The following is a 24,968-nucleotide window of genomic DNA, read 5'->3' on the forward strand; positions in this document are numbered from 1 at the left end:
AGCCACACTCTTTTTGCGGTTTCGGAGACAGACGTCTTTGATTTTGCGGTCAGTACGAGGTGTAGTATTCGTTTTCTGCCACATTTCCCATTTTGATCCAATTCAAGGGGCAGGTTTTGATTGATTTTATAATTTATCCTGTTAACCACAGACTTTAAAATACCTGTAATGGCTGCTATTTTCCTTTGGGAATGTTGATTGTTTAACAATAGTGTCTTAACTTCCGGACATTTTCTTGGGGACGTGTCTGAAGACCTAGCCATACTGTAAAAACAGAACATTGGACTCGATATGGAAAAACTATTCACTGAAATAAGATATGAAAAAAAGAATTACAAAATTAATAGATAATTAATAATTACTTACATTTTTGTACAGCTTATCTGTTAAAACTCGTAAATATATTTACTATGTATATTTATTTACCAGAACTTCAATCACGCATTTTCACAAAAATGCTGGCCACGTGGAAAAAACCTTAAATTTTCGAGGGATGTGGCACTTTCCGAGTGTTGCCACTTCTTAAAAGTGTCAGTGGTGATACCAGCAACAAAAATAACGAAGGAATAGCCATCATATCCAAGTTATTTAGAAGTAGAGACAACGTAAACATAAAAATCAGGAAATATTGGAACTGTCCCTATTAATATGGCAACCCACTGTACTTACTCGATTGTCCAGGATTCCAGCTTCAACGATCGACCTACCGTGTCCACTAAATATTATTATCACCAGAAATGTCGAGGGTCACCAGTATGGCAGCGTGAACGTCGGGATCACCAGTATGGCAGTGTAAAGTCGGGATCACCAGTATGGCAGGATAAATGTAATTTACGATGGCTGCCGGTATCGTAAATCTGTGTTCAAGGAATTCTGATGATTGAAAGATAAAGGTCTGCGATCTTTGTTGAATTTATTTGCGAGAATGAATTTACAAGTTGAGTGAACGCAGAGACGGTGGTAGTAGAGAGTGGTGGTTTGGTCGAAAGTTGAAACTAGAATGGCAGAGAGTTGCGTTCCCGTCCGCGCTTGGCTCTCCCGGGGCTTCAGACGGCGGAGTAATTATTTAGTGTTATCATATGTGGGACGAGTTAAAGTAGTCCCCATAATTGTAAAAATAGCAAACAAACCTCTAATCGGAATCTCTCTCAAATCGTGTAATTAGAAGAACCGGGAGATATAAATACATTAAACATATTCCTGGAGGAAAATATTTTCCCTCAGATGCTGTGTGGAGGGTTTTTTAAGGAAAGGCAGGAGAGGCTGCCTCCAGTCAACCTCAACCAGTCTCTCGTGGGCAGAAGCATCCGACAAACAATCCTCACCCCATGAACACGGGCACCATGCTAAGTCACCAAACGTAGCCAACAACTTGGGCTTACCTATGGCAGAGGTATTGATTATTCAATCAACGGTTTCCTGGGCGGTAGTACCCATACCCGCCTCCCAAATTATACAAATAAGTTATATGTATTACAAAAAAGCGCTTTTTTAACCGTTTGGGTGCCAATCGTCGATTTTCGTCGATTCGTGTTTTAACGAAGTTTTCCGATCGTCGATTTCCGTCGATTGCGTCAGTCGTGTTCTGATTCGCGCGTACGTCTGTACGTAAAATTCTCATTTTTTCGAAACGCCTGGACTTCGGGATCCTCCTCCGCGTGATTCTAAACCAATATTCTTTGATAAAACACCGAAAAAATCATCGAAATCCTTGAAAATTCAAAGAATTTATGGGGTTTTAAAAAAAGTATATAGTTTCATAAAAAAAAAGTGTTTTTGGTGGCATTTTACAAGCAACTGTATGAATTTTTTTGGCACTCAAACGGTTAATAACACATGTAATTTATTCATATGAAAAGTCGGGGGTAATTCATTTTAATAGTATGTATAATTTATTTATATCGTCTGTTTTTTTTAAGTAGATAAATTTAGATTGAATATGACTAGAGGTTTATTTGTTATTATTACAATCCAATATAATTGTTTATTTTATTTACATTTTCGTACCCAATTTCGAACGAGAGAAACCCTGCATTTATAACCCCTGGTTAAGTTATTTTCTTAGTTGAAATAAAACAATAACTTTGTTTGTAACCACGATGTTTTTTTTTAAAACCGACCGGTTCCACTTAACACAAGCATATACAATTTTGCTTTTATGGCAGTACTCGCCAATTTTATATTTTCATACAACACATACAACTTTAAAGGTCAAATAATTCATTTAAATTTTTTTGGGGTTTTAAGTACGATATTCGCATTTAGTTAAATTATTTACATATATTAAATGCATTGAAAACATTATATTACACACACTGCATGTACCCTATTGCCCGTTGCAACATGGATATTTAAAGCCCTGGACAGAGCAGAAGTGCGATTGTGTATGAATTGCATTGAAGCCAAATCTAGAGTGAGGGAAAATTGCCTGGCAGCCATTTTGCATGAATACTTTTAAAATGATTTGTATATAAAGTGGTGCATAATGAACTATTATTATCTTATTTATTTGGTGTTAATGCAGTGATAGTGGTTTGACAAGAAACTCAACTTAATCCGATCAATAATTTTATTTGTAAACATAAACTTTCAAAAAATATCATCTCAGATAGTAAAACGAATAAAAACCTAGCCCACATTATCATTACGGTCATGTTATTGCAACCTCAGGATTAATTCAGGCTGATTATCATATTTTAACCGCATTATAATCAGAGGCGGATTTGCCCTTAGGCCTATGTAGGCCCGGGCCTAGGGCGGCCAGATATTAGGGGCGGCCAATCGTGACAAAAAAGTCACAGATGATAACAAGAAATTACTTCCTAAGTACCTAAATATTCTACGTACGAAATAGCGATATGCAAGAGCGTGTTCACACACAGCACACAGCACGCCCCCACGCCCCGCAGCCGCCCTCGCCACACCTATCATGCTCCGTCGCTCGCCCGCTCGCGTATTTCCAATCCATTCAGTTGCGCTAGTGACTGAACCGCAACAGGTATTGTTATGCATAATAGCGTGTTCACACACAGAGCTATAATATGCGTGGGATGGCGTATTTCAGCATATCGCTCGCCATACTTTCCAATTTGGAATGTACGGCGAGCGATATGCCGAAATACGCCTTCCCACGCATATTATAGCTCTGTGTGAACACGCTCTTAATCACCTTACAAAAGCTATAATAAATAAATAAATCAGAGATTATAAAATAATACAATAATAAGATGTTATTTATGCCAATTATGAACTTTCCACTGATGATAGTGAATAATAAAGTGTGACATTATAAAGGTATTTTCTTTAAAAAATAAAAATATATATTTTTAGTTAAAATCTATGAAAAAGGGGGGGGGGGGGTGGAGCAACGTAGGAAAAGGATTAAGAGGCAAAGGATTTTTATTTATTTTTAGCATTGTTCTAAAGTAGCCTACGGAGTTCGGATTTGTGACATCTATGGTCAAAATAGATAAAGCATTGCAATTTGCAATAGCTCCGTGTTAAAATAAACGGCTGGCCAAGAAAATGTTTTAAATAATTACAATAAATGTTTTACGAATGGTAGGAAATGTGGTCCATTTTTGGACCGAAATCAATCGCAGAAAAATAAAAGTGGTCCGATGTCCATTTTTCGACCGAAATCGTTCCAGAGGAACAAACCCGCGTAGGGATTGAAAATACGCACCCGCTCGCGACAGGCGACAGCAGTCAGTGCTGGCAGTGGTCAGTATGCCAGTGTGCGTACAGCAATTGCAGGGAGTTGACGAGCGTTTTTCTAATTTCTTAAAGGTATTCGCGACACGACGTGTATGTACTGCAATATTAACAAAAATCAAAATATTTTACAGGACGTGGACGATACCTCGCGTAAAAAGTGTTATTTCGCATAATTAGATATGGATGGAAAGAAAAGGTTAAGTGGGGCTGAGTATCGCAAGCAAGCTAAAGAAAAAGATAATAAACAACAGGATGTAATTAAAAAAACGCGGAAATTAGACGATTTCTTTGGAAAACCATATGTCATTGATCCAACATGCGACGTTCCAAGTGGTAGAGGTGTTATGTCAACTGATGTTTCTTTAGTGTCTTCAAGTGCAGATATTTTTATCGATATGGCAAGTGGATTACAGGAAGAAGCCAAAGATGTTCCACTAGTACCAGGAGTGCAGCCTTATCCGGACCAGGAACTGTGCGAAATCAGCGACGATTCAGCCAAACGGACAATTGACGAGTTCACGCGTGATTACATTTGTAAGAACGGAGCTAATCAAAACATTCAAAATGATTTTTCTAAGGACGGGTTGTTTCGGAGAATTTGAACAATTCATCAAATTTCAACGTTCATTTTCGGGTTCTGTGAAAGACTTATTCAAGTTCTGTTTTTATATCATTGTAGGCTAGTTGCTTGATGTTGTGTATAAAGCTTCGGGCTTTTAGACACAGATGGCAGTGCTCTTAGTTTTAGCCTCCGACGACAGAGGGCGTCTCAGCTTGAGGTTAGGTTTCATTTGGAATCCCTCTGGCAGACCGAATCTAGCTAGGACCGATAAAGGTTGACCAACGCGGTTATATTGTACACGCGATATTCTAAATAAACCAGTTAATAACAAGTAACCTATCTTATTATATCTTCCATCCAAGGAGTGTTGGAAGTCTGTGGCAAGAAGACCACGGCTGACTACCCTGAAGGGTAGAACATCACAGCTGGCGCAGTCGAAGGATAACTGGAGAATTTTTTTTTTGTTGTCACACGGCAGCAAAATTTTGTCAACCGGGAACGTGAGGGCTAAGTCACGGGGTGACTTCCAATTGTGTTTTCCTTCGTGGAGAAGGGAGACAAGATTGGTTATCCAGGGCCGTGGAGGCCTAGGATCGACGTTTTCTGTTCTAGGAATTAAGAGGCAATTTACCAGAGGACCATTTTAACAAAGGAAAATAATCCATTGCCAAGGCGAGCGGTGGAGCTAATTTGGAACAATAAAACATTGCCAGGACGTGCGGTGTTTGCAGCATCTATCTATTGCCAAGGCGAGCGGTGGATAATAACAACTTTTGAAGGAATTTCTGGAAGATTGGCGGCGCAGAGAAGAGTTCCTGAGTTAAGTAGTTGTTTTTTTTGTTGGAGGTTATTGTTCCGGGTTTTGTTTTTTTTCTTGTGTGTTTTTATTGTGGTCTGTGCTTCGTGTAGATATGGAATCGGGAAGAATTCCGAGTTTTAATCATCTCGAGGGAGATTGGTTCGTGTTTAAGCTTCGTCTAGAACAGTTTTTCGTTATAAATGATGAGATTAACGCGGATAAAAAAAGGGCGTTTCTGTTCAATCTTTTGGAGCCGGATACACTCTCTTTGTTGATAACTTTGTGTTTTCCACTTAGAGTTACGGACGTTTCATTTGAAAAATTATGGGCACTTCTTGAAAAACATTGAAATATTGAAGACAATATTAGTGATTTCTAAACGAAAATCTGAAACAGAAAAATCAGAAAAGGAAACGGTAACTTCTAGGACTCGAACCCAGGACCCTTGTCTTTGGGTTCGAGTCCCAGATGTGACCGTTTCCTTTTCTGATTTTTCTGTTTCAGATTTTCGTTTAGAAATCACTAATATTGTCTTCAATATTTAAATATTACAATTTGAGGTTTTACTCAATAAAGTCATTCCAAAAAATAAAAGAAGGAATAATTTACTGGAGAAACATTTTGAAACGAGTAGTTGCATGTGTAAAAGCGCTTGCATCACGTGGTTTGTCTTTCAGAGGACACCACGAGAAATTTGGTTCATTTCACAATGAAAATTATATGATGTCATTAGAACTTATCGCTGAGTTCGATCCGTTCTTAGCCAAACACATTACACGTTGTGGATATCCAGGCTCAGGATATACGAGTTATCTCTCTTCAACAATATGCGAAGAATTCATTCGGCTTATGGGAAACAAAGTTTTGAAGACAATTGTAATGGAAATATTAACAGCGAAATATTTTTCTCTGATCATTTGGCCTCCCTCACCCAGTCTCTCTCGATCCGGCCCGCCACGCAGCAGGTGGGCAGACGTATCCGCCGCCAAGACCTGGACAAATCTCACCCCATGAACCATGAATGATAATGGCAGGAAAATTAAAACGGTTTTGACCCTAGGAACTTACGGAAAAGTTTGGATACTCCTGGTCAATATGATGGGTACTGAGAAAGGGGCGGCTACATGGTCTGGGGCCTAGGGCGGCCAAGACTGCAAATCCGCCTCTGATTATAATCCTTTATCGGCAAACCTTGAAATAACAACCACGAAATGAACTGACAATCTCAGCATGCCGTGTTTGGTTGATTTTCTAGATTCTTATATTCCATGAAGTGGTGAATCATTTAAATTTACTGAATTTAAAGTTAATGTTCTTTATACAATAAGAACGGCGTTATATGCGCCTCACCATTTTTACCTCATGTTTAAAATGTTACCTGGCTATTATAGACTTAGAGGCCTTGTATTTTCTACGTAGGGAAAAAATTTGTTTCAAAAACCCTACTAAAGCTTGACCGTGCTGGTTAGTCGGTGACTAAGTTAGGCGGAGGGAATCAGTGCACCCTCCCTTCAATGAATATGTTAGAGACAATGCGGAACCTCGGAAGTTGCAGAAGTTACCTGTATGCATTGTTGTAGCGCACCCTTAGCTTGTCCCGTTGCGCTGCTGGGTATTGTGTCCACAATGCGTGTGTACAGGGCTACTGTGGTAAAACCGCAGTGAAGGCATTCCACCCATACATAAATGGTTCTTCATTGTCGTTCCATATCTTCTACATCCTTCATGATAACTTCTGAAAGGATATTCCCCAGGCATTTAACATGAGAGCTCATAAGCAGTTCATTTCCTTCTAGTCAGATTGTTGCAATATTGAGTGGTTGGACGGAGTAAAATGGATACTTTGTATGGATATTTCAGGCGAGTAATTATTGCTTGTAATAATTTGCTCTCCATGATAGCCGAGTTTTCAAACCATCCACGAATCAGTCTGAAGAAAAGCGTAGCAATTTTTACATTCCCTTCTGACAGATGGTTCATTCCAGTCATTCCAGTGATGCCATCCCTATCTAACGCTTTCGGCAAAAAAACCTACCGAAATTTGTGAAAATCAACCAAAATCTACTATAATCACAAAATGGAACTTTTCTAAATTTTAGGGACAACACCTGTGCCATAGGTCACCCCAGGTGGGTCGTTTCGTTTGTTGACTTAGCGGGAGTGCATGGGTTCAGGGGTGAGGTTTTTCTAGGTCTTGGCGGCGGATGTATCTACGGATGCGTCTACCAGATCAGGAGTACTGGTTGAGGGAGACCCTTTGACCTCTCCAACAGGATTAACAACCCACCGCCTCGCACCACAGTGGGAGAAATGGATGCATGCGTCCGTCACTCCTGGACAAACTGACCCCCCATACCTGTTTCCTTCCTAGAATTTCCTCTATTTTATTTCCTTAAAAAAAACCTACACAGAATCCCCAAAGATGACATGTGCCATTATTTTCCTCAGGACCCCCTATGTGAAGCTCCGAAAAATAAATATTCATTCTAGACTTGCAAAAAAGTCAATAGATGTCGCACATAAAAAATAAAAAAATAAAATAGGTTTATCTAAAAAAACGCTGTCTAAATTGCATTTAGTTCGGGTTGAATCTCGCGATCATTCATAAAGATAGTTGCCAATAAAAATGTGCGGTGAAAAAATGAAGACAATGTTGGTAGTTCTTATTCGAAGTATGATACAGTTAAAATTTACCGAGGGGGATAGAGTCCCATTAGCTCAGTTGGTAGAGCGGTGTCCCGGAAAGACAAGGGTCCTGGGTTCGAGTCCTAGATGTGACCGTATCCTTTTCTGATTTTTCTGTTTCAGATGTTCGTTTAGAAATCGCGAATATTGTCTTCAATAATTAATGTAAATCAAATAAATTAAATTAAATTTAAAAAAAACATAACCCGTGAATTGGGGATGCCATAGCCCCACAGACTCTGGGCAGTTTGAACTCTTGTGCGGTATTAACTTATAAATAGAAACATTGTTTGAAATGGCTTAGGCCGTGTTTGGTGACCAGGCCTGAATAGCCAGGTACTTCCCTATATCCTTCCCCTCCCCACAACCTTCAGCCTCGCAACATACTCCAATTAAGGATGCCATAGTCTCACTGGCTACAGACTCCAGACGGTTGGGAGCAGTTGGGACTCTTGTGCAGTTTGACATAATGAAAAAAAAACGTAAACATAATCTAAAATTAATTCGCTAAAATTGCCCTCAATGACCCTCGAATTGCGTTATCATTTTATGCATAATATATTTTGTCATGTAGCAATTATGTAAACATCCATTACTGATAAAATGTCAGATAATTATACTAACAATTAAATTTGATAAAAACATATTATATTCTGATGGGTTTAACACTGTGAATGACATTTTTATTTTTAAATATATTATTATTAACGTTTTTGCTCTTTCGCTGTCGATGACAATGTATTTTATCAACTTTTAGTGACGTACACCCGTTTCTCTGAATTTGGATGACGTTACAGCAATTAATATACAAAATAAATGTCGGTCCTACCCAGTTGTTAGCGCGGTTGACACCAGTTCCTGGGGAAGACAGTTCAATCCTCAGTCAAACCAAATTATCTGTTTTTAAGTTTTAAAAGACATTTTAAAATGGGTCTCTAGAGAACATTTCAGCATTCTAATATGATTCTAATTAGAATAATTTGCGATGCGATTTTGACCTTAATGCTTCGAAAAATGTATGAAAACAAAATCAGCCTCGTTTGGGCTCCATAAAACGTTAGGTTTCACTAATATGTTTCTGTTTTATGCTCCGGCCTTCAACAGGTTAAGGAATACGTAAGTTAAAGTCTTCAACGGGTTAAGGAATATGTAAGTTAAAGTCTTCAACAGGTTAAGGAATATGTAAGTTAAAGCCTTCAACAGGTTAAGGAATATGTAAGTTAAAGCCTTCAACAGGTAAAGGAACATGAAAATTAAAGTCTTCAACAGGTTAAGGAATATGTAAGTTAAAGTCTTCAATAGGTTAAGGAATATGTAAGTTAAAATCTTCAACAGGTTAAGGAATATGTAAGTTAAAGCCTTGGACAGGTTAAGGAATATGTAAGTTAAAGCCTTCAACAGGTTAAGGAATATGTAAGTTAAAGTCTTCAACAGGTTAAGGAATATGTAAGTTAAAGCCTTCAACAGGTTAAGGAATATGTAAGTTAAAGCCTTCAACAGGTTAAGGAATATGTAAGTTAAAGCCTTCAACAGGTTAAGGAATATGTAAGTTAAAGTCTTCAACAGGTTAAGGAATATGTAAGTTAAAGCCTTCAACAGGTTAAGGAATATGTAAGTTAAAGCCTTCAACAGGTTAAGGAATATGAAAGTTAAAGCCTTCAACGGGTTAAGAGGAAGCTACAAGCCAAAAATGTGTATATTCTTGGTATACCTTATATTGTAGGCAATAGGCATAAAAATCGCTTGACAAACGGAGTCTAGAAACGTTCGATTTCAAGCACAAAAATGGTTTTTATTTATTTTGTAAATAATTTTATAAGAAAGTAAAAATTTTAATCAAGTGAAACTGTCACAGATAATCTTAGCTATTATACCGTATTTTTTAAAGTTGTTTTCTTTATGCGTTCATACATTCTATTGAAAAAAAATTTTTTTTTAGTTGTTTACATTTATATTTGTTAGTGAGTAATTTATTATTTTATTTGTATTCTACTCATGCGAAACGATAGGAAAACCTTCAATTTATCTGAAGCATATTTTTTGGTATTCATAATGTACACCAATTCCTTATAAAGATTAATCAAAATAGTGATTCAGCATTAAGCTTCGCCTTGGAATATTTTAGTTAACCCTTCAGTACTTTTATCACTTTTGAGGAGTTAGCAATGTTTTCTATGTGATGAAATGCGTTATATACATCTTATTTTTTATTTTTTCGTAAAATAAAACACTCTTTTAGAAACTAGATAAAATTATCTTTCCGGTGTATGCATTTAAAATAGACATTACTATTTCTAAATAATAAAATTTTAATATCAAACGTGAAAAATGTTGTCAAAAACGCTAACCACGTTTTTACTTAAATCTGTACTGCAATCATAAAAAAATTGAGAAAACTTGATATTTCAAAATCACTTTCGTTTTTTTTAGGAGAATTTGTAAGAAAACTGTACCTGTTAAAGTAAGTCAAGTACTTACGTCTCTCAACATCCTGTATAAATAATATTGTATATGTTTTTAATAGTGATAATACTTGTATCATAAGTATAAATACATTTCTAAATTGAAATGCTGAATCAGTTTGTTTAGGATGGCAGAGATGGACAGTGCTATTACAGACAGTCTAGTGGATATTCCCGAAGAAGAATGGATCCCACTAAGGGAGAAATTCCGGAAGAAATTCCCTTATGGCATGACCGCATTCAGTTCCCTGTTTACTTCCAGTTTAAACAAGAATAAAATTGCTGATTTTCCAGTTTCCGTGTGTGCTCCGTTTGGTAATTGTGATTATGGAATCGTCTTAATTTGGCATCTGGTCAGTATTATAATTCATTTTAATCAGCTCTGTCCCCTTGGCCAATTTTGGGAGATATTCTTTACAGACAAGGGAGATATATTCGTATATTCCAGCCAGACACAGTCTCATAAAATTTATACTATCTCATTTTGTATTATGTGAGAAATATTATTTAAACTGTGTTAGAAAGATAGAAGACCACGCTTTTAGCTTGCATTCAAAAATTTACCCTAAACATTTGAAATTATCTCTTACAACATTTGGGAAATATTTGCCAAATATTTGCAAACTTTATAGTAAATATTTTTTAAATGAAACGAAATTTATTTATTTATTTATAAGTACATGTTACATGGCACTAGGCAGCTGCCTGTTTCATGGTGACCAATGGAGGAATAGTTAGTTTGAATTTAAGTCTAGTGTAAACATATTTTGATGGAATTATAAAGAAATTTTGAAAATTGGTAAAAAAAAATGTTTTCAATAACTCACAAATTTGCCAAAGTTTTCTATAAAATAAACACAAATATATAAAAGTAATACACATATGTACATACATAAATACATGCATATATATATATGCACACATATACATATATACACCTCTATCTGAGTACGAGAAGCAGGTTACCGACACTATCCCACTCACTCATCAAAAAGTCCCCAAGAAAGTCAGTCCTGAAAATGTCGGATTTGGCAATTGACTTTATTTCTATTGGTAAATTGTTGAAGATTTTAGGAGCAAGAAAATTAAATTGTGACTGAGCCATTGAGGTTCTTGTTGCTGGAATAATATAGTTCGATTGGTTGGAATATCTTGTGTTATAGTTGGATTCAAAAATATTTATTTTCGTTTGTTTGAATTTGTAGTAGGAGGATAAGTGTTTGATGTATAGGGATTTTATATTGAGTACTTTGAAGTCCTTGGATAAGTACTTCGTGGGGTGAATGTAGTGTACTTTGTAGATTGTCCGCATAATCAATTTTTGAGCCTTAATTAATGTATCTAATATAGTTTTAGAGCATCCTCCCCATACTACTATAAGTATTGAAGTGACATTTTTTTTTATAATACATTTGTATAATTAAATACGTTTTTTTTAATTTCGTGTGAAGTACTAATTACAGTTTACACGATAAAAATTATCGCTAAGCGACAAAATTTTGTCCTTGCTTACATTAAAATTTTTAATGTTTCTAATTGCATTTGTTTATTTGTAACTAGCTGATGTGTACCCGGCGTTATTGGGGGTCATCCTAAGGAGATAGACATACACCATAGCGGACTTTTCTGTAGGCCTTTTAAAGATATACAATTCCGTAGTACATTATTTTTAAGTTTCTCACAAGGTTTAGTGAGCGTTAGCAATGTAAGCGTTCGGAAATAATTTTTTTACGACTTGATTAAAAATCAACGATTTTTTTCTACTTTCTATAAATATAATATGGATGTATTATATAAATATTTAAGACTCCCAGAAGAAATTCTCAAAATGATAGTGAAAACCCTTTCGCAGTTTAGAAGAACTAAGCGCACATAGAGAATTTTGTTTTGAAAGACGTTCTTTAATCAAACAGCGATTTTTTTTAATCAAATGTAATCTGAAGCTATTTTCTGCGAAATCTAGTTCTTGCATTGGATTGCAAAATGTCAGAGGTCTTAGGGTTTAATTCACTCATCGCCTGAGTTTTCGTTTTCATTTCTAGTTAGATCAGGTGTGGTTAGTTTAGGTAACCTTAGATTAGGTTAGATTTTTTTTCCTTGACTTTATTTATATTTGACCTGGCGTAGCGAAGTTCTATTTTTACTCGAGCGTTTTGCAATTCGTCCGTCTGTAAATTTGTGTGTACGTTCCTTTTACGTTTCAAGATGGTGGCCGTTTTAATAGTTCACTAAAGATTCTATTTTTAAATGTGAAATCGTCTTGATTATGTAGACTTCTAATTTGCATTGTTTTAATAATATTATTTTACCTACCTACCCGCCTAAAGAAAGTTTGAAAAATTAAATGTCGTTGATATAGCGATGTTTCTTTGGGGAAGTAAAGCTCCATTATTTGGAACCCTTCTGAACAAAACCATATCCCAAAAACCATAAAATAGGTTTACGCGTTACTTATACATCATAGAATATGCGTACTATTCATTCCTGTATCCATCCTTGATCACGGTAGAATGGTTGGAGCTTTGTTTCAACTAATCTCTGGAACTGTACTTGATTGGCTTATATTGAAAGAGGTCAACTTATATGTGCCTAACAAGTATACTCATGGAAGATCCAATGACTTTTGCCCATCAGAACGCACCAATCAACAGAGCGATTCAACTGCTAAACATTTCTGTATTGACCATCGACATTTACAACGTCACGTACAGACAGTTCAGCAACTATATTTTGAGCTATTTCACAAAATATTAAAACTGTCCCATGGCCTTTTATACTTTTGTACCTCAAATTTTTGATCTTGATGGAGAACATGAATAAGTAGTTTGTTGAATTCCTTATTTGAAATTTTTAAAAAACATTACATAAAATATGTAATTAGGTGGGTAGGTATTTAAGTAACTAACTAACTAACTCACTAACCATCACGCCGTTTCCCCGCAGGGGTAGGCAGAGAGGACGGACCGCCAAACAACTCGGTCTTAGCACACACTTCTTGCCTCATTCACATTCATACATCGTCTCATACATACTCTTCTATTATTCTGACTCTTGACATGGCCCGACTCGAGTATCTGATTCACTTGATCGTGCCATGTCTTCCTCGGGCGTCCCCGACTTCTGCTACCATTCGCATTTGCATCATATATCCTCCTTACACTCCTATCTTCGCTTATTTGGTCTACATGCCCAAACCATCTAAGCGTCCCTTTCTTAATCTTACTCATTACACTTACATCAGCCTTGCACTCTTTGCGGATCTCCACATTCCTCACACGATCAAACATGGTTTTACCACACATACGCCTCAGGGATCTCATTTCAACAGCATTTAATCTACTTTCATCCTTTCTTTGCCAGTTCCATGCCTCACTTCCATACATCAAGGTAGGTACCAGCACTCCGTTGAGGACTGCTAACTTCGCTTCTTTGGACAATTTTTTGTTAGCGCCAACGGCGTTCAGTCCTCCATTAACGGAATTACCTGCATTTACCCTTCTTTCAATATCTCTGTCAGCCTTCCCATCTCTCGTAAACATACTTCCTAAATACACAAACTCATCCACCTGCTCCAAGTATTCCTCATTCACAGCTATATTATTGCACACTATTTTCGTACTCTCTCTTTCAAACACAATTACTTTAGACTTACTTACATTCATCATTAACTCATTCTTCATGCATACTTCGTTCATCCTAGACACGAGAGACTGTAGATCATCTATACTATTAGCAAACAGCACCGCATCATCAGCATACAACAGGCAACATACTTTCAAATTATTCAAATTCGCGCCCAATCCTACATCTTTCAATTCTTGCATACATTATCCATGTATAGATTGAATTATATATATAATTATCCATGTATAGATTGAATAACCACGGTGACATTACGCAGCCTTGTTTAACACCTTTTGTGATATCAAACTACCCCGTAAAACCACCGTTTACCCTAACACATGCAACGCTTCCCTCATACAGAGACGCAATTGCCTGAGTCAGATTTGTATTCACTCCATACTTGGACAACACCTTCCATAGCTTTTTCCTGTCGACTCGGTCGTATGCTTTTTGTAGATCTACAAAGGCACAGAAAAGTTTCTGGTTTTTTGCCAGAAACTTCTCAGTGAGCATACGCAATGAGAAGATCTGGTCCATGCACCCCCTTCCACTCATAAAAGCACCTTGCACATCCCATATTTTATCCTTTGTTTCCTTTCTTACTCTTTCAATCAAAATCTACCATACAGCTTGCCAACTGAACTTAGCAGGCTAATAGCCCTATGATTCCCACATTCCATACGTGACCCTTTATCTATGTATAATGGCATGATCACAGCCCTTCTCCAATCTAAAGGCGTGTAACCTTCCTTTAAACATTGGTTAAAAAGATTGCACAAACATGTGAGAATTATACGGCTGCCTCCTTTAAAATATTCAGCAGCAATATTGTCAAACCCGACAGCCATACCATTATTTAAGTACCTACTTACAAATCTTATATTTATTTTTTTTAAGGGCGGAGACGGTTTACACGTAGTTCCCGTGAGCACTTATGACATAGGCCCATTGTGCTATCTCCCATTTTACCTTAATCCTTTAACAACAACCCAGTCCCTTTAATAAAGTTCACCAGGGTTGTCATTGGGTATGTGGTTATGTCTTCTGGTTCTACTGTATGTCTCCTCAGGTATCTGAGCCTAGTTCCCACCGGGACAGAACGTTGGCACCACAAGTGAATTGGAGTCTCGTAAATCTTAAGATTTCGGAGTAAATTTTGGTTTAAATTCCGAAATTCTGTTTACAGGCTCCCAACGCTACCGAAGTGGGGGTGTACTCGCTGGGCACAGATCACTCCAAGTTGGTGGAGGCTGTTGTGAAGACTCAAAGGGTGGCATGGTCGCACCATGTTCTGTTTGGCGCCGTGATACCCAATCTAGTGCAGGCCGTTTACTCCATCTTCAACACCGTGGGAATAGAATACGACGTGGACCGGACCCACATCGCCTACATCACCAAACAGAAGGCGCTTGCGTTTGATACAGAGTAAGTTGACCAATTATTTGCTCGACAACCGCAACAGGCAATACACAATTATGCTGCAAAATACAATTACGAAACAAGACTATGAAGACAAATATCACCAATGGACAAAGGTATTGCCATAATCCTGTTCCAAATGTTTTAAATTTAAGGCTCCATAGTAAGCCTTCAAAAAGAAGAAGATATGGAGAGATGTAAATGCGAATCTTCCATATAAATAAAAATATTAATGTTCGTTTGTTCCTAATTCACAGGAGAGAATTTGAACAATTCTTCAAATTTGAAAGTTAATTTTCAAGTTCTGTCAAATATTTTTTCAAGTTCTGTTATTATTTCAGATCTGTCAAGCAACTAGCCTATAATGATATAATAACAGAACTGGAATAGGATTTTCACTGAACCCGAAATAGAACTTTGAAATTTGATGAATTGTACAAATTCTTCGAAACAATCCATCCTAAATCTTCGACAGTTCTTCACCGATTGCTTTGAAATTTTGACATAATGTTGCATTTACAAGTGTATTTTTGTACCTATATTTGAGACATGTCATCGGTGAATAGGGTTGCCAGATGGTCCAGATAAACGTTTGATTTTTTTGGTACAATTTGACGAAAATCAAAGGGTCCTTTGATAATCATAAACCCCTTTGAATTTGGCCAAAACAAACAGAGAAAATTACCGATAATTTCTCAGGGTGAATACAATGAAACACTCAGTATACATTAAAATTTATATTTATGATTGCTATTGGTAAGCATTTAATCACTTTTTAACATATTTGCCACTAGACGCTTCTGCTTTAAATAATCGTTTATTGCCTGAAATTGTATCTTTAAATTCAGTGCAACTGACATTTAAATTGATAAAAACACATAATTCGCTTTTTATGGTATTCACACATAGTAGATTTCTTTCAGTCAGTCCATACATTACCCATTACACTAAAAACTCTTCCTACGAAGGAATTGGAGACGGGAACACTGCACACATATTGTATCATTTTCAACAGATTTGAGCTAGTCTTGCTTACCCGTCAGAATCGCTCACGGCTTTTTCTCTATAAATTACCTCGTGAGTGAGGTATATGTATATGTCGCGTATTTTCAAAAAACCGGTCATTCTATTGTCCGGTTTTCCTAAATTTTCTAGACCGGACAACCGTTCAAAAAACCGTACTGTCCGGTCCAAAGCCGGACATCTGGCAACCCTATCTGTGACAGGTGAAAACATGTTTTTTTTTTGAACAGCGGAATCTGTTGGACAAACATGCTTTTTTGGATGTAAAGGCAACACGCGCTGTTTTTTCTCTTTCTACACAGACATACTGTGCCACAACAACGCGTGGCGGGGTGTACTCTTTATAAATAAAAATTTAAATGTTCGTTTATTGAAAATCTTAAATCTCCAAAAGTTTTTCATCGATAGTTTTGAAATTTTGACAGAACGTTGCATTCGAATATGTTGTTTGTTTGCGTGTGTTTTTATATTCATATATTATATACCTAGATGTCCAGGTTAAAACATGTTTTTTTAAAGAGCACCATCTGTCGGCAACAAACTAACACGTGCTATTGTTTTTCTATCTGCACAGACAGACTGAGGCACAGCAACGCGTGGCGGGTAACAGCTACTATTAAAAAAAAACAATAATAATTGTGAAAATCTTCTTCTTTAATCTCTAAATATTATAAAATAAAGTCACTATCCGCGTAAAATCATTAAAATATTTAGGCATTTTGGTTGTTCATGACTTTATGCACAAAAATGAACACATTAAATAAGAGTCTCTTTATAATTGGAATCCAATTTAGCTGCTCTCTCATTTGATTAATGCTTGCGTATTTGCATTTTCTCAGTATACATCTCATAGCTCTATTCTGTATAGCATCTAGTTTGTTCAAATTTTCTTCATTGGCCAAATATAAGAGCAATAATCTAAATATGGAGCAACTATAGTTTTATAAATGAGCTCTGTAATGTTTCCATTTAGTTATGTTTATCTATTAACCTGTTAGCCGGGCGGGACGTATAAATACGTCAAACGTAAACATTATCGGGTACGGGTAGGACGTATGAATACGACCTTGAAATACAGGGTTTTCTAATAAGAGGTGTTATTTTGAATAGCCCGCTATTTCGATAGATGTTACTTTTGAAGCTGTCATTTTTTGACATTTGACAAGTAGAAACTACGCCATTGATAAAAATGGAACGATACACGCTTTAACAACGCATTGAAATTATTAAAATTCACTTGAGTGAATCAAATGCAAATCATCTTGAGTGATGAGGCCCATTTCCACCTCGGTGGCTTCGTCAACAAGCAAAATTGTCGCATCTGGGGCTCGGAAAACCCAAGAGTTATTGTTGAAAAGCCTCTCTATCTTCAACGTGTGACTGTTTGGTGCGGTTTATGGTCCAGCGGAGTCATTGATCTTTTACGATTGAATATCAAAATAACAAATCTTATTGGAAAATCCTGTATATGTTGCGCCCTGACTCAATTTCCGAGCACATCACACGGAACTTGAGTTTTTAATTTTTTAAACTCAATGTTTCTCTTTTATCTGTGTGCTTTTGTTTATTGTTCTGTAATTATAACCTTTTTTATATTTTTTGTAATCTTTATAATTGTTTGTAAAGTTTCTATTATTTTAATTCGATGTTTTCATTTTTATAATGCATAAATGAAAAAAAATAATAATTTGAAATTACTTCCTCCGGGCGTGACGTGCTGATACGTCCTAGTGATGGAGTTCGCGCCCGTTATATGCTGCGTTATTCTAAACGGAATTCAGCAACGCCGAGTACCTACACGTCAGCTCGAAAACTCGAAAAGTGGTCGACTGATATTCCTGACAATTTAAATGTTCGTTCTTATTAGTGCCAGGAGTGTTTAGAGATGGTAGAATTTAGATTGATTTTAATGGTAGGAGAAGTCACGGAGGCCCGAGGAATACTCAACGCACCATCTCTGCACAGGAATGAGATCACCGGAGTAGAATTTAAATTGGTTTTGATGGTAGGAGAAGTCACGGAGGCCCGAGGAATACTCAACGCACCATCTCTGCACAGGAATGATATCACCGGAGTAGAATTTAAATTGGTTTTAATGGTAGGAGAAGTCACGGAGGCCCGAGGAATACTCAACGCACCATCTCTGCACAGGAATGAGATCACCGGAGTAGAATTTAGATTGGTTTTGATGGTAGGAGAAGTCACGGAGGCCCGAGGAATACTCAACGCACCATCTCTGCACAGGAATGAGATCACCGGAGTAGAATTTAAATTGGTTTTGATGGTAGGAGAAGTCACGGAGGCCCGAGGAATACTCAACGCACCATCTCTGCACAGGAATGATATCACCGGAGTAGAATTTAAATTGGTTTTAATGGTAGGAGAAGTCACGGAGGCCCGAGGAATACTCAACGCACCATCTCTGCACAGGAATGAGATCACCGGAGTAGAATTTAGATTGGTTTTGATGGTAGGAGAAGTCACGGAGGCCCGAGGAATACTCAACGCACCATCTCTGCACAGGAATAAGATCACCGGAGTAGAATTTAAATTGGTTTTGATGGTAGGAGAAGTCACGGAGGCCCGAGGAATACTCAACGCACCATCTCTGCACAGGAATGAGATCACCGGAGTAGAATTTAAATTGGTTTTAATGGTAGGAGAAGTCACGGAGGCCCGAGGAATACTCAACGCACCATCTCTGCACAGGAATGAGATCACCGGAGTAGAATTTAAATTGGTTTTAATGGTAGGAGAAGTCACGGAGGCCCGAGGAATACTCAACGCACCATCTCTGCACAGGAATGAGATCACCGGAGTAGAATTTAAATTGGTTTTGATGGTAGGAGAAGTCATGGAGGCCCGAGGAATACTCAACGCACCATCTCTGCACAGGAATACTCAACGCACCATCTCTGCACAGGAATGAGATCACCGGAGTAGAATTAAAGTCGATCTAATGTTGTGGTCTTTTAGGGTGGCGGGTACAGTTAAAAATAAAACTGAAAATATGTGAGGTTTATAATTAATTTGGTAGGTATTTAAGTACCTATTTACAAATCGTATGGTTTTGGTTTTGATTTAATAAATAAGATAAATTTCGCGTCTGTGCAAGAACCACTACAGTCGAGGGCACCCACCACTTTCCCGACCCGTTTTAAGGACCAGATGGGTCGCTCCATCGGTTCTCACATCAAGACTCTACTTTTAAGACGTTACTATTACATGATTCTAAAAGCCACCGACTGTTGAGAATAACCACTAGTAATAATTTATTGATTATTCATCCATTGTCTATGTTGTTATCAGAATTCCCTCCGATATCCGTTTTAAGGACCAGATGGGTCTCTCCACAGCGACTGCGGAAGTGGGGGGCAGAGGGGGCCAAATCCCCCTCTAAAATCAAATGGGGGGGGCCGCGCCCCCTCCAATTTTACTACCTGGGTAAAGAAGGATTATCTGTGCTGGTAAAGATTATCTGTATCTTAGTGAATCACAGTGCTTTTTTTCATAAATGAAAAAGTGTCGAATTAGGCGTTCACGCAACTGATTTTGATATTGACCCACTAGCACTGCAAATGAAGATAGCTAAGAAAGCAATACCTCACGTGAAGACTGTCCGAGAGTACGCAAGAGAACTGGCTAATCTACCTAAAGTTTCAAGAGCAATGATTAATGAAGTAAAAAAGTTAGTAGTCTTGCTCCTCACCGTGCCAGCTACGTCTACGTCGCGTGAAAGGTCTCTGAGTGCCCTCCGACGCATCAGTTTCAGTTTCAGTGCCGGCAACCCGGGCGTTTATTTAAGGTTGGTTCTGTACAGATGTTTTTTTTTTCATTACCCTCCTCACTAGACATAGTCTGTTCTGAGGCTGGTAATTAACAATTTATATATAAACCAAATGTTTAGTAAAAATAGTAAAATAAACATAATAAGAAAAAATAGAAGTAGAAAAATGAGTAATAGAAAAATAAGTGTAGTACTATATGTGTTGAAAAATTATGTATAAAAATATGAAATGAGTATTTCGTATTATAATTAATTGTAAAATTTTGTAATTTTGTTAGAATTTGTGTGCAGTATGGTTTGTAAAATGCATTAGATGTTTAGAATATTTCTAATATCTGTTCTTTGTTTTACCATCAACCAGTTTACAAATCTTTTGAACACCCAATTCAAATTATTTGGTAAGACGTAAGTTTTAGTTTGGGTTAGGAACATGTTGAATATGTGAGGAGCCAGGTAGGATTTATGTCTTTTAGTGAAATTTGATTTGATATACGGTACTTGTAATTGTTTCTGTGTAATTGCTCTCGTGTTTTGCGAGTGAGTTATGTGATGTGGTAATTTTTTTATGCAGTTTTTGTAGATGATCTTCTTTATGAACAGTTTATTTATGTCTAATAAGTTATTTTCAATCATTAGCTGTTCTGTCGGATGTTGATAAGGCTTTCTAAACATAATTCGAATTATTGATTTATGATTAATTTTAAGGGATTTGAGATGAGTGTCTGCTGCTACTCCCCATACTGAAATACCATACATTAGAATACTTTGACAAAGTGCAAAGTATATATTTTTTAGCTGATTTAATGACATAATATTTCGTATTGTTTTGAAGATGTATGATAGTTTCCGGATTTTTTTTGTTATTAGGTTAATTTGGAGATCCCATTTTAGATTATGGTCAACAGTTAAGCCGAGATATTTGATATTATCCGCATAATCTATTTTGTCACAAGTACAGCGTGTATTATTTGTGGAAGAATTGGTGCAGGGGTGAAGATGTAATTGTGGGCGACTATCTGGCTGTCCAGCTTTTGTTTTACTAAAAGTCAAGTATTTTGTTTTAGAAATGATGAATGTAAGAAGATAATTCATTAGCCATTTATTATTTCAGTCATCCCTGCTTCTGTGTTTTTGTAGACCTTTTCCCATGATTGTGCTTTGAATAAAATTACAGTGTCATCTGCGTAACTGATTACTTTATACTCTATTTTTCCAAGGTTTATCTCAGTTAGACTATTTATGTAGATGAGAAAAAGTATGGGACCCAAGACGCTGCCTTGCGGTACTCCATACCTGTTACCTACCTTGTCACTTTCGTGTTTATTGGTTTTTACTATTTGTTGTCTATTTTCAATGTAGTTGATGAACCATTTTAATGGTGGACCGGTTATGCCGATATTTTTGAGTATTTATTGTAGTAATTTATGTGAGATGGTGTCGAAAGCTTTTGCTAGGTCTAAGAAAGCCCCTACCACCTTTGACCCGCCATCTAAGTTTTTGACTATGTAAGTAGTTAGTTCCGATAAGGCGTCTTCTATTCCCATTTTCGCTCGAAACCCGAATTGGCTGTTTGAGAGGTTGTGTTTATCAAGGTATGTGTTGTATGTGTTAATTGTGTTTATCAAGGTATGCGAGCAATCTTTTTTCATAGTTTTTTCTAGTAGTTTGGATAGTGAATTTAGCAAAGTGATAGGTCTGTAATTTAAAATCATAGTTTTGTCTCCCGATTTGTGTATTGGAGTAAAACAACCTATTTTTAGGTGATCGGGGACAATGCCGAGGCTAAAACTTTGGTTGAAAATATGTTGAAGAGGTATAAGTATGTATTCTCGCAAATTAATCAGTATATGATTGGAAAGGTTGTCTGGTCCCACCGCGCAATTTGGTTTGAGAGATATAATGAAATCCGAGATTTCCTTAGTACTTACTTTATGGACATTAAACGTATGATTTGGTTGTATGGTAGAGCATAGTTTGGCTAGAGAGTCTTCTGATGTGCCGTTTTTTAGGAGAATTTTTTCAGCCAGGGTAGAGCCAACTTTTGCAAATTGTGAGTTAATGAAATTTGCTATTTTACTAGGTTCATTCTTTGCTAGGGTTTTTTTCCATTTATTGACAGTTCTTTGATGTTTGAGTCTTTTTTCGGATTGGAGTAAGTAATATTGGAACATTCCTTCGACTACCAATAAATCAGAGAAGACTTACTTATCTAGCAATACTGCACGTGCATAAGGCGGAAACATATAGTTTAGATTTAAATGAAATTCTTAGGGAATTTGCTTCAAAGACGGCTGAGAGACGCAACGGTTTTGGTATCGTTCAATGAATGCAATAAAGCAATATTTAAAAAAAAAAGTTTTTATTCACTGAACCTGTTATTTGTTTGACCTAGTCATCCCCGTTTTGTCTTATTTATAACTAGTTGATTGACTGGAGAGGATACTGAAGGAAGAGGGTGACTAAACAAGTTTGCCCCCCCCCCGTCATAGAGTACTTCCGCGGTCCCTGTCTCTCCATCGGTTCTCACGTCAAGACTATACTTTTGTATAAATGAAGCTACTATTAAATGATTCTATAAGCCCCCGACTGTTCATAATAACCATTAGTAATAATTTATTAATTATGGATCAATTGTCTACGTTGTTATCAGAGTTCCCTCTGATATCCGTGTGGAGCCGTCTCAGCTCGAGCACTGCGAGGTGATGGACCAAGTGTACCCGTACCGCCACCCCGGCTCCTTGGACTACTTCAATAATATGGTCGGCTGGGGAGCCGGTCTATCTCTGTTGGGGCAGGCCGGGGACCTGAGGGCTTGGGTGCTTTCCGGAGTCAGGGGAGACATACATGCTGTGCAGGTTCTAGAGGTACTATCATTATTAATGACTAGTGTCTATTGCTAATGTCTTTCTAGGGTGACCTATCGCAGGGGTGTTAGCTAACAATAACCCGCCTCCTATCTAGGATCTATAACTATCTATCTAATGGTGAATTAGTGTTAATATGGTTGGCTGGGGAGCCGGACTATCTCTGCTGGGGCAGGCCGGGGACCTGAGGGCTTGGGTGCTTTCCGGAGTCAGGGGAGACATACATGCTGTGCAGGTTCTAGAGGTACTATCATTATTAATGACTAGTGTCTATTGCTAATGTCTTTCTAGGGTGACCTATCGCAGGGGTGTTAGCTAACAATAACCCGCCTCCTATCTAGGATCTATAACTATCTATCTAATGGTGAATTAGTGTTAATATGGTCGGCTGGGGAGCCGGACTATCTCTGCTGGGGCAGGCCGGGGACCTGAGGGCTTGGGTGCTTTCCGGAGTCAGGGGAGACATACATGCTGTGCAGGTTCTAGAGGTACTATCATTATTAATGACTAGTGTCTATTGCTAATGTCTTTCTAGGGTGACCTATCGCAGGGGTGTTAGCTAACAATAACCCGCCTCCTATCTAGGATCTATAACTATCTATCTAATGGTGAATTAGTGTTAATATGGTCGGCTGGGGAGCCGGACTATCTCTGCTGGGGCAGGCCGGGGACCTGAGGGCTTGGGTGCTTTCCGGAGTCAGGGGAAACATACATGCTGTGCAGGTTCAAGAGGTACTATCATTATTAATGACTAGTGTCTATTGCTAATGTCTTTCTAGGGTGACCTATCGCAGGGGTGTTAGCTAACAATAACCCGCCTCCTATCTAGGATCTATAACTATCTATCTAATGGTGAATTAGTGTTAATATGGTCGGCTGGGGAGCCGGACTATCTCTGCTGGGGCAGGCCGGGGACCTGAGGGCTTGGGTGCTTTCCGGAGTCAGAGGAGACATACATGCTGTGCAGGTTCTAGAGGTACTATCATTATTAATGACTAGTGTCTATTGCTAATGTCTTTCTAGGGTGACCTATCGCAGGGGTGTTAGCTAACAATAACCCGCCTCCTATCTAGGATCTATAACTATCTATCTAATGGTGAATTAGTGTTAATATGGTCGGCTGGGGAGCCGGACTATCTCTGCTGGGGCAGGCCGGGGACCTGAGGGCTTGGGTGCTTTCCGGAGTCAGGGGAGACATACATGCTGTGCAGGTTCTAGAGGTACTATCATTATTAATGACTAGTGTCTATTGCTAATGTCTTTCTAGGGTGACCTATCGCAGGGGTGTTAGCTAACAATAACCCGCCTCCTATCTAGGATCTATAACTATCTATCTAATGGTGAATTAGTGTTAATATGGTCGGCTGGGGAGCCGGACTATCTCTGCTGGGGCAGGCCGGGGACCTGAGGGCTTGGGTGCTTTCCGGAGTCAGGGGAGACATACATGCTGTGCAGGTTCTAGAGGTACTATCATTATTAATGACTAGTGTCTATTGCTAATGTCTTTCTAGGGTGACCTATCGCAGGGGTGTTAGCTAACAATAACCCGCCTCCTATCTAGGATCTATAACTATCTATCTAATGGTGAATTAGTGTTAATATGGTCGGCTGGGGAGCCGGACTATCTCTGCTGGGGCAGGCCGGGGACCTGAGGGCTTGGGTGCTTTCCGGAGTCAGGGGAGACATACATGCTGTGCAGGTTCTAGAGGTACTATCATTATTAATGACTAGTGTCTATTGCTAATGTCTTTCTAGGGTGACCTATCGCAGGGGTGTTAGCTAACAATAACCCGCCTCCTATCTAGGATCTATAACTATCTATCTAATGGTGAATTAGTGTTAATATGGTCGGCTGGGGAGCCGGACTATCTCTGCTGGGGCAGGCCGGGGACCTGAGGGCTTGGGTGCTTTCCGGAGTCAGGGGAGACATACATGCTGTGCAGGTTCTAGAGGTACTATCATTATTAATGACTAGTGTCTATTGCTAATGTCTTTCTAGGGTGACCTATCGCAGGGGTGTTGGCTA

General features: G+C 38.0%; 1 protein-coding gene across 1 annotated transcript; it reads left to right on the top strand.

Moving 5' to 3' along the window:
- Positions 1–10,353: 10,353 nt before the first annotated feature.
- LOC149409829 (uncharacterized) lies at positions 10,354–22,978 on the top strand. Its single transcript, XM_089649086.1, has 3 exons — positions 10,354–10,578; positions 15,036–15,274; positions 22,729–22,978. The coding sequence occupies exons 1-3, from the start codon at positions 10,354–10,356 to the stop codon at positions 22,976–22,978; spliced, it is 714 nt and encodes a 237-aa protein (XP_089505212.1).
- Positions 22,979–24,968: the final 1,990 nt, after the last annotated feature.

Source organism: Hesperophylax consimilis, chromosome 29, assembly GCF_061612785.1.
Source record: "Hesperophylax consimilis isolate HC1 chromosome 29, BYU_Hcon_1.0, whole genome shotgun sequence".
Classification (NCBI taxonomy): Eukaryota; Metazoa; Arthropoda; class Insecta; order Trichoptera; family Limnephilidae; genus Hesperophylax; species Hesperophylax consimilis.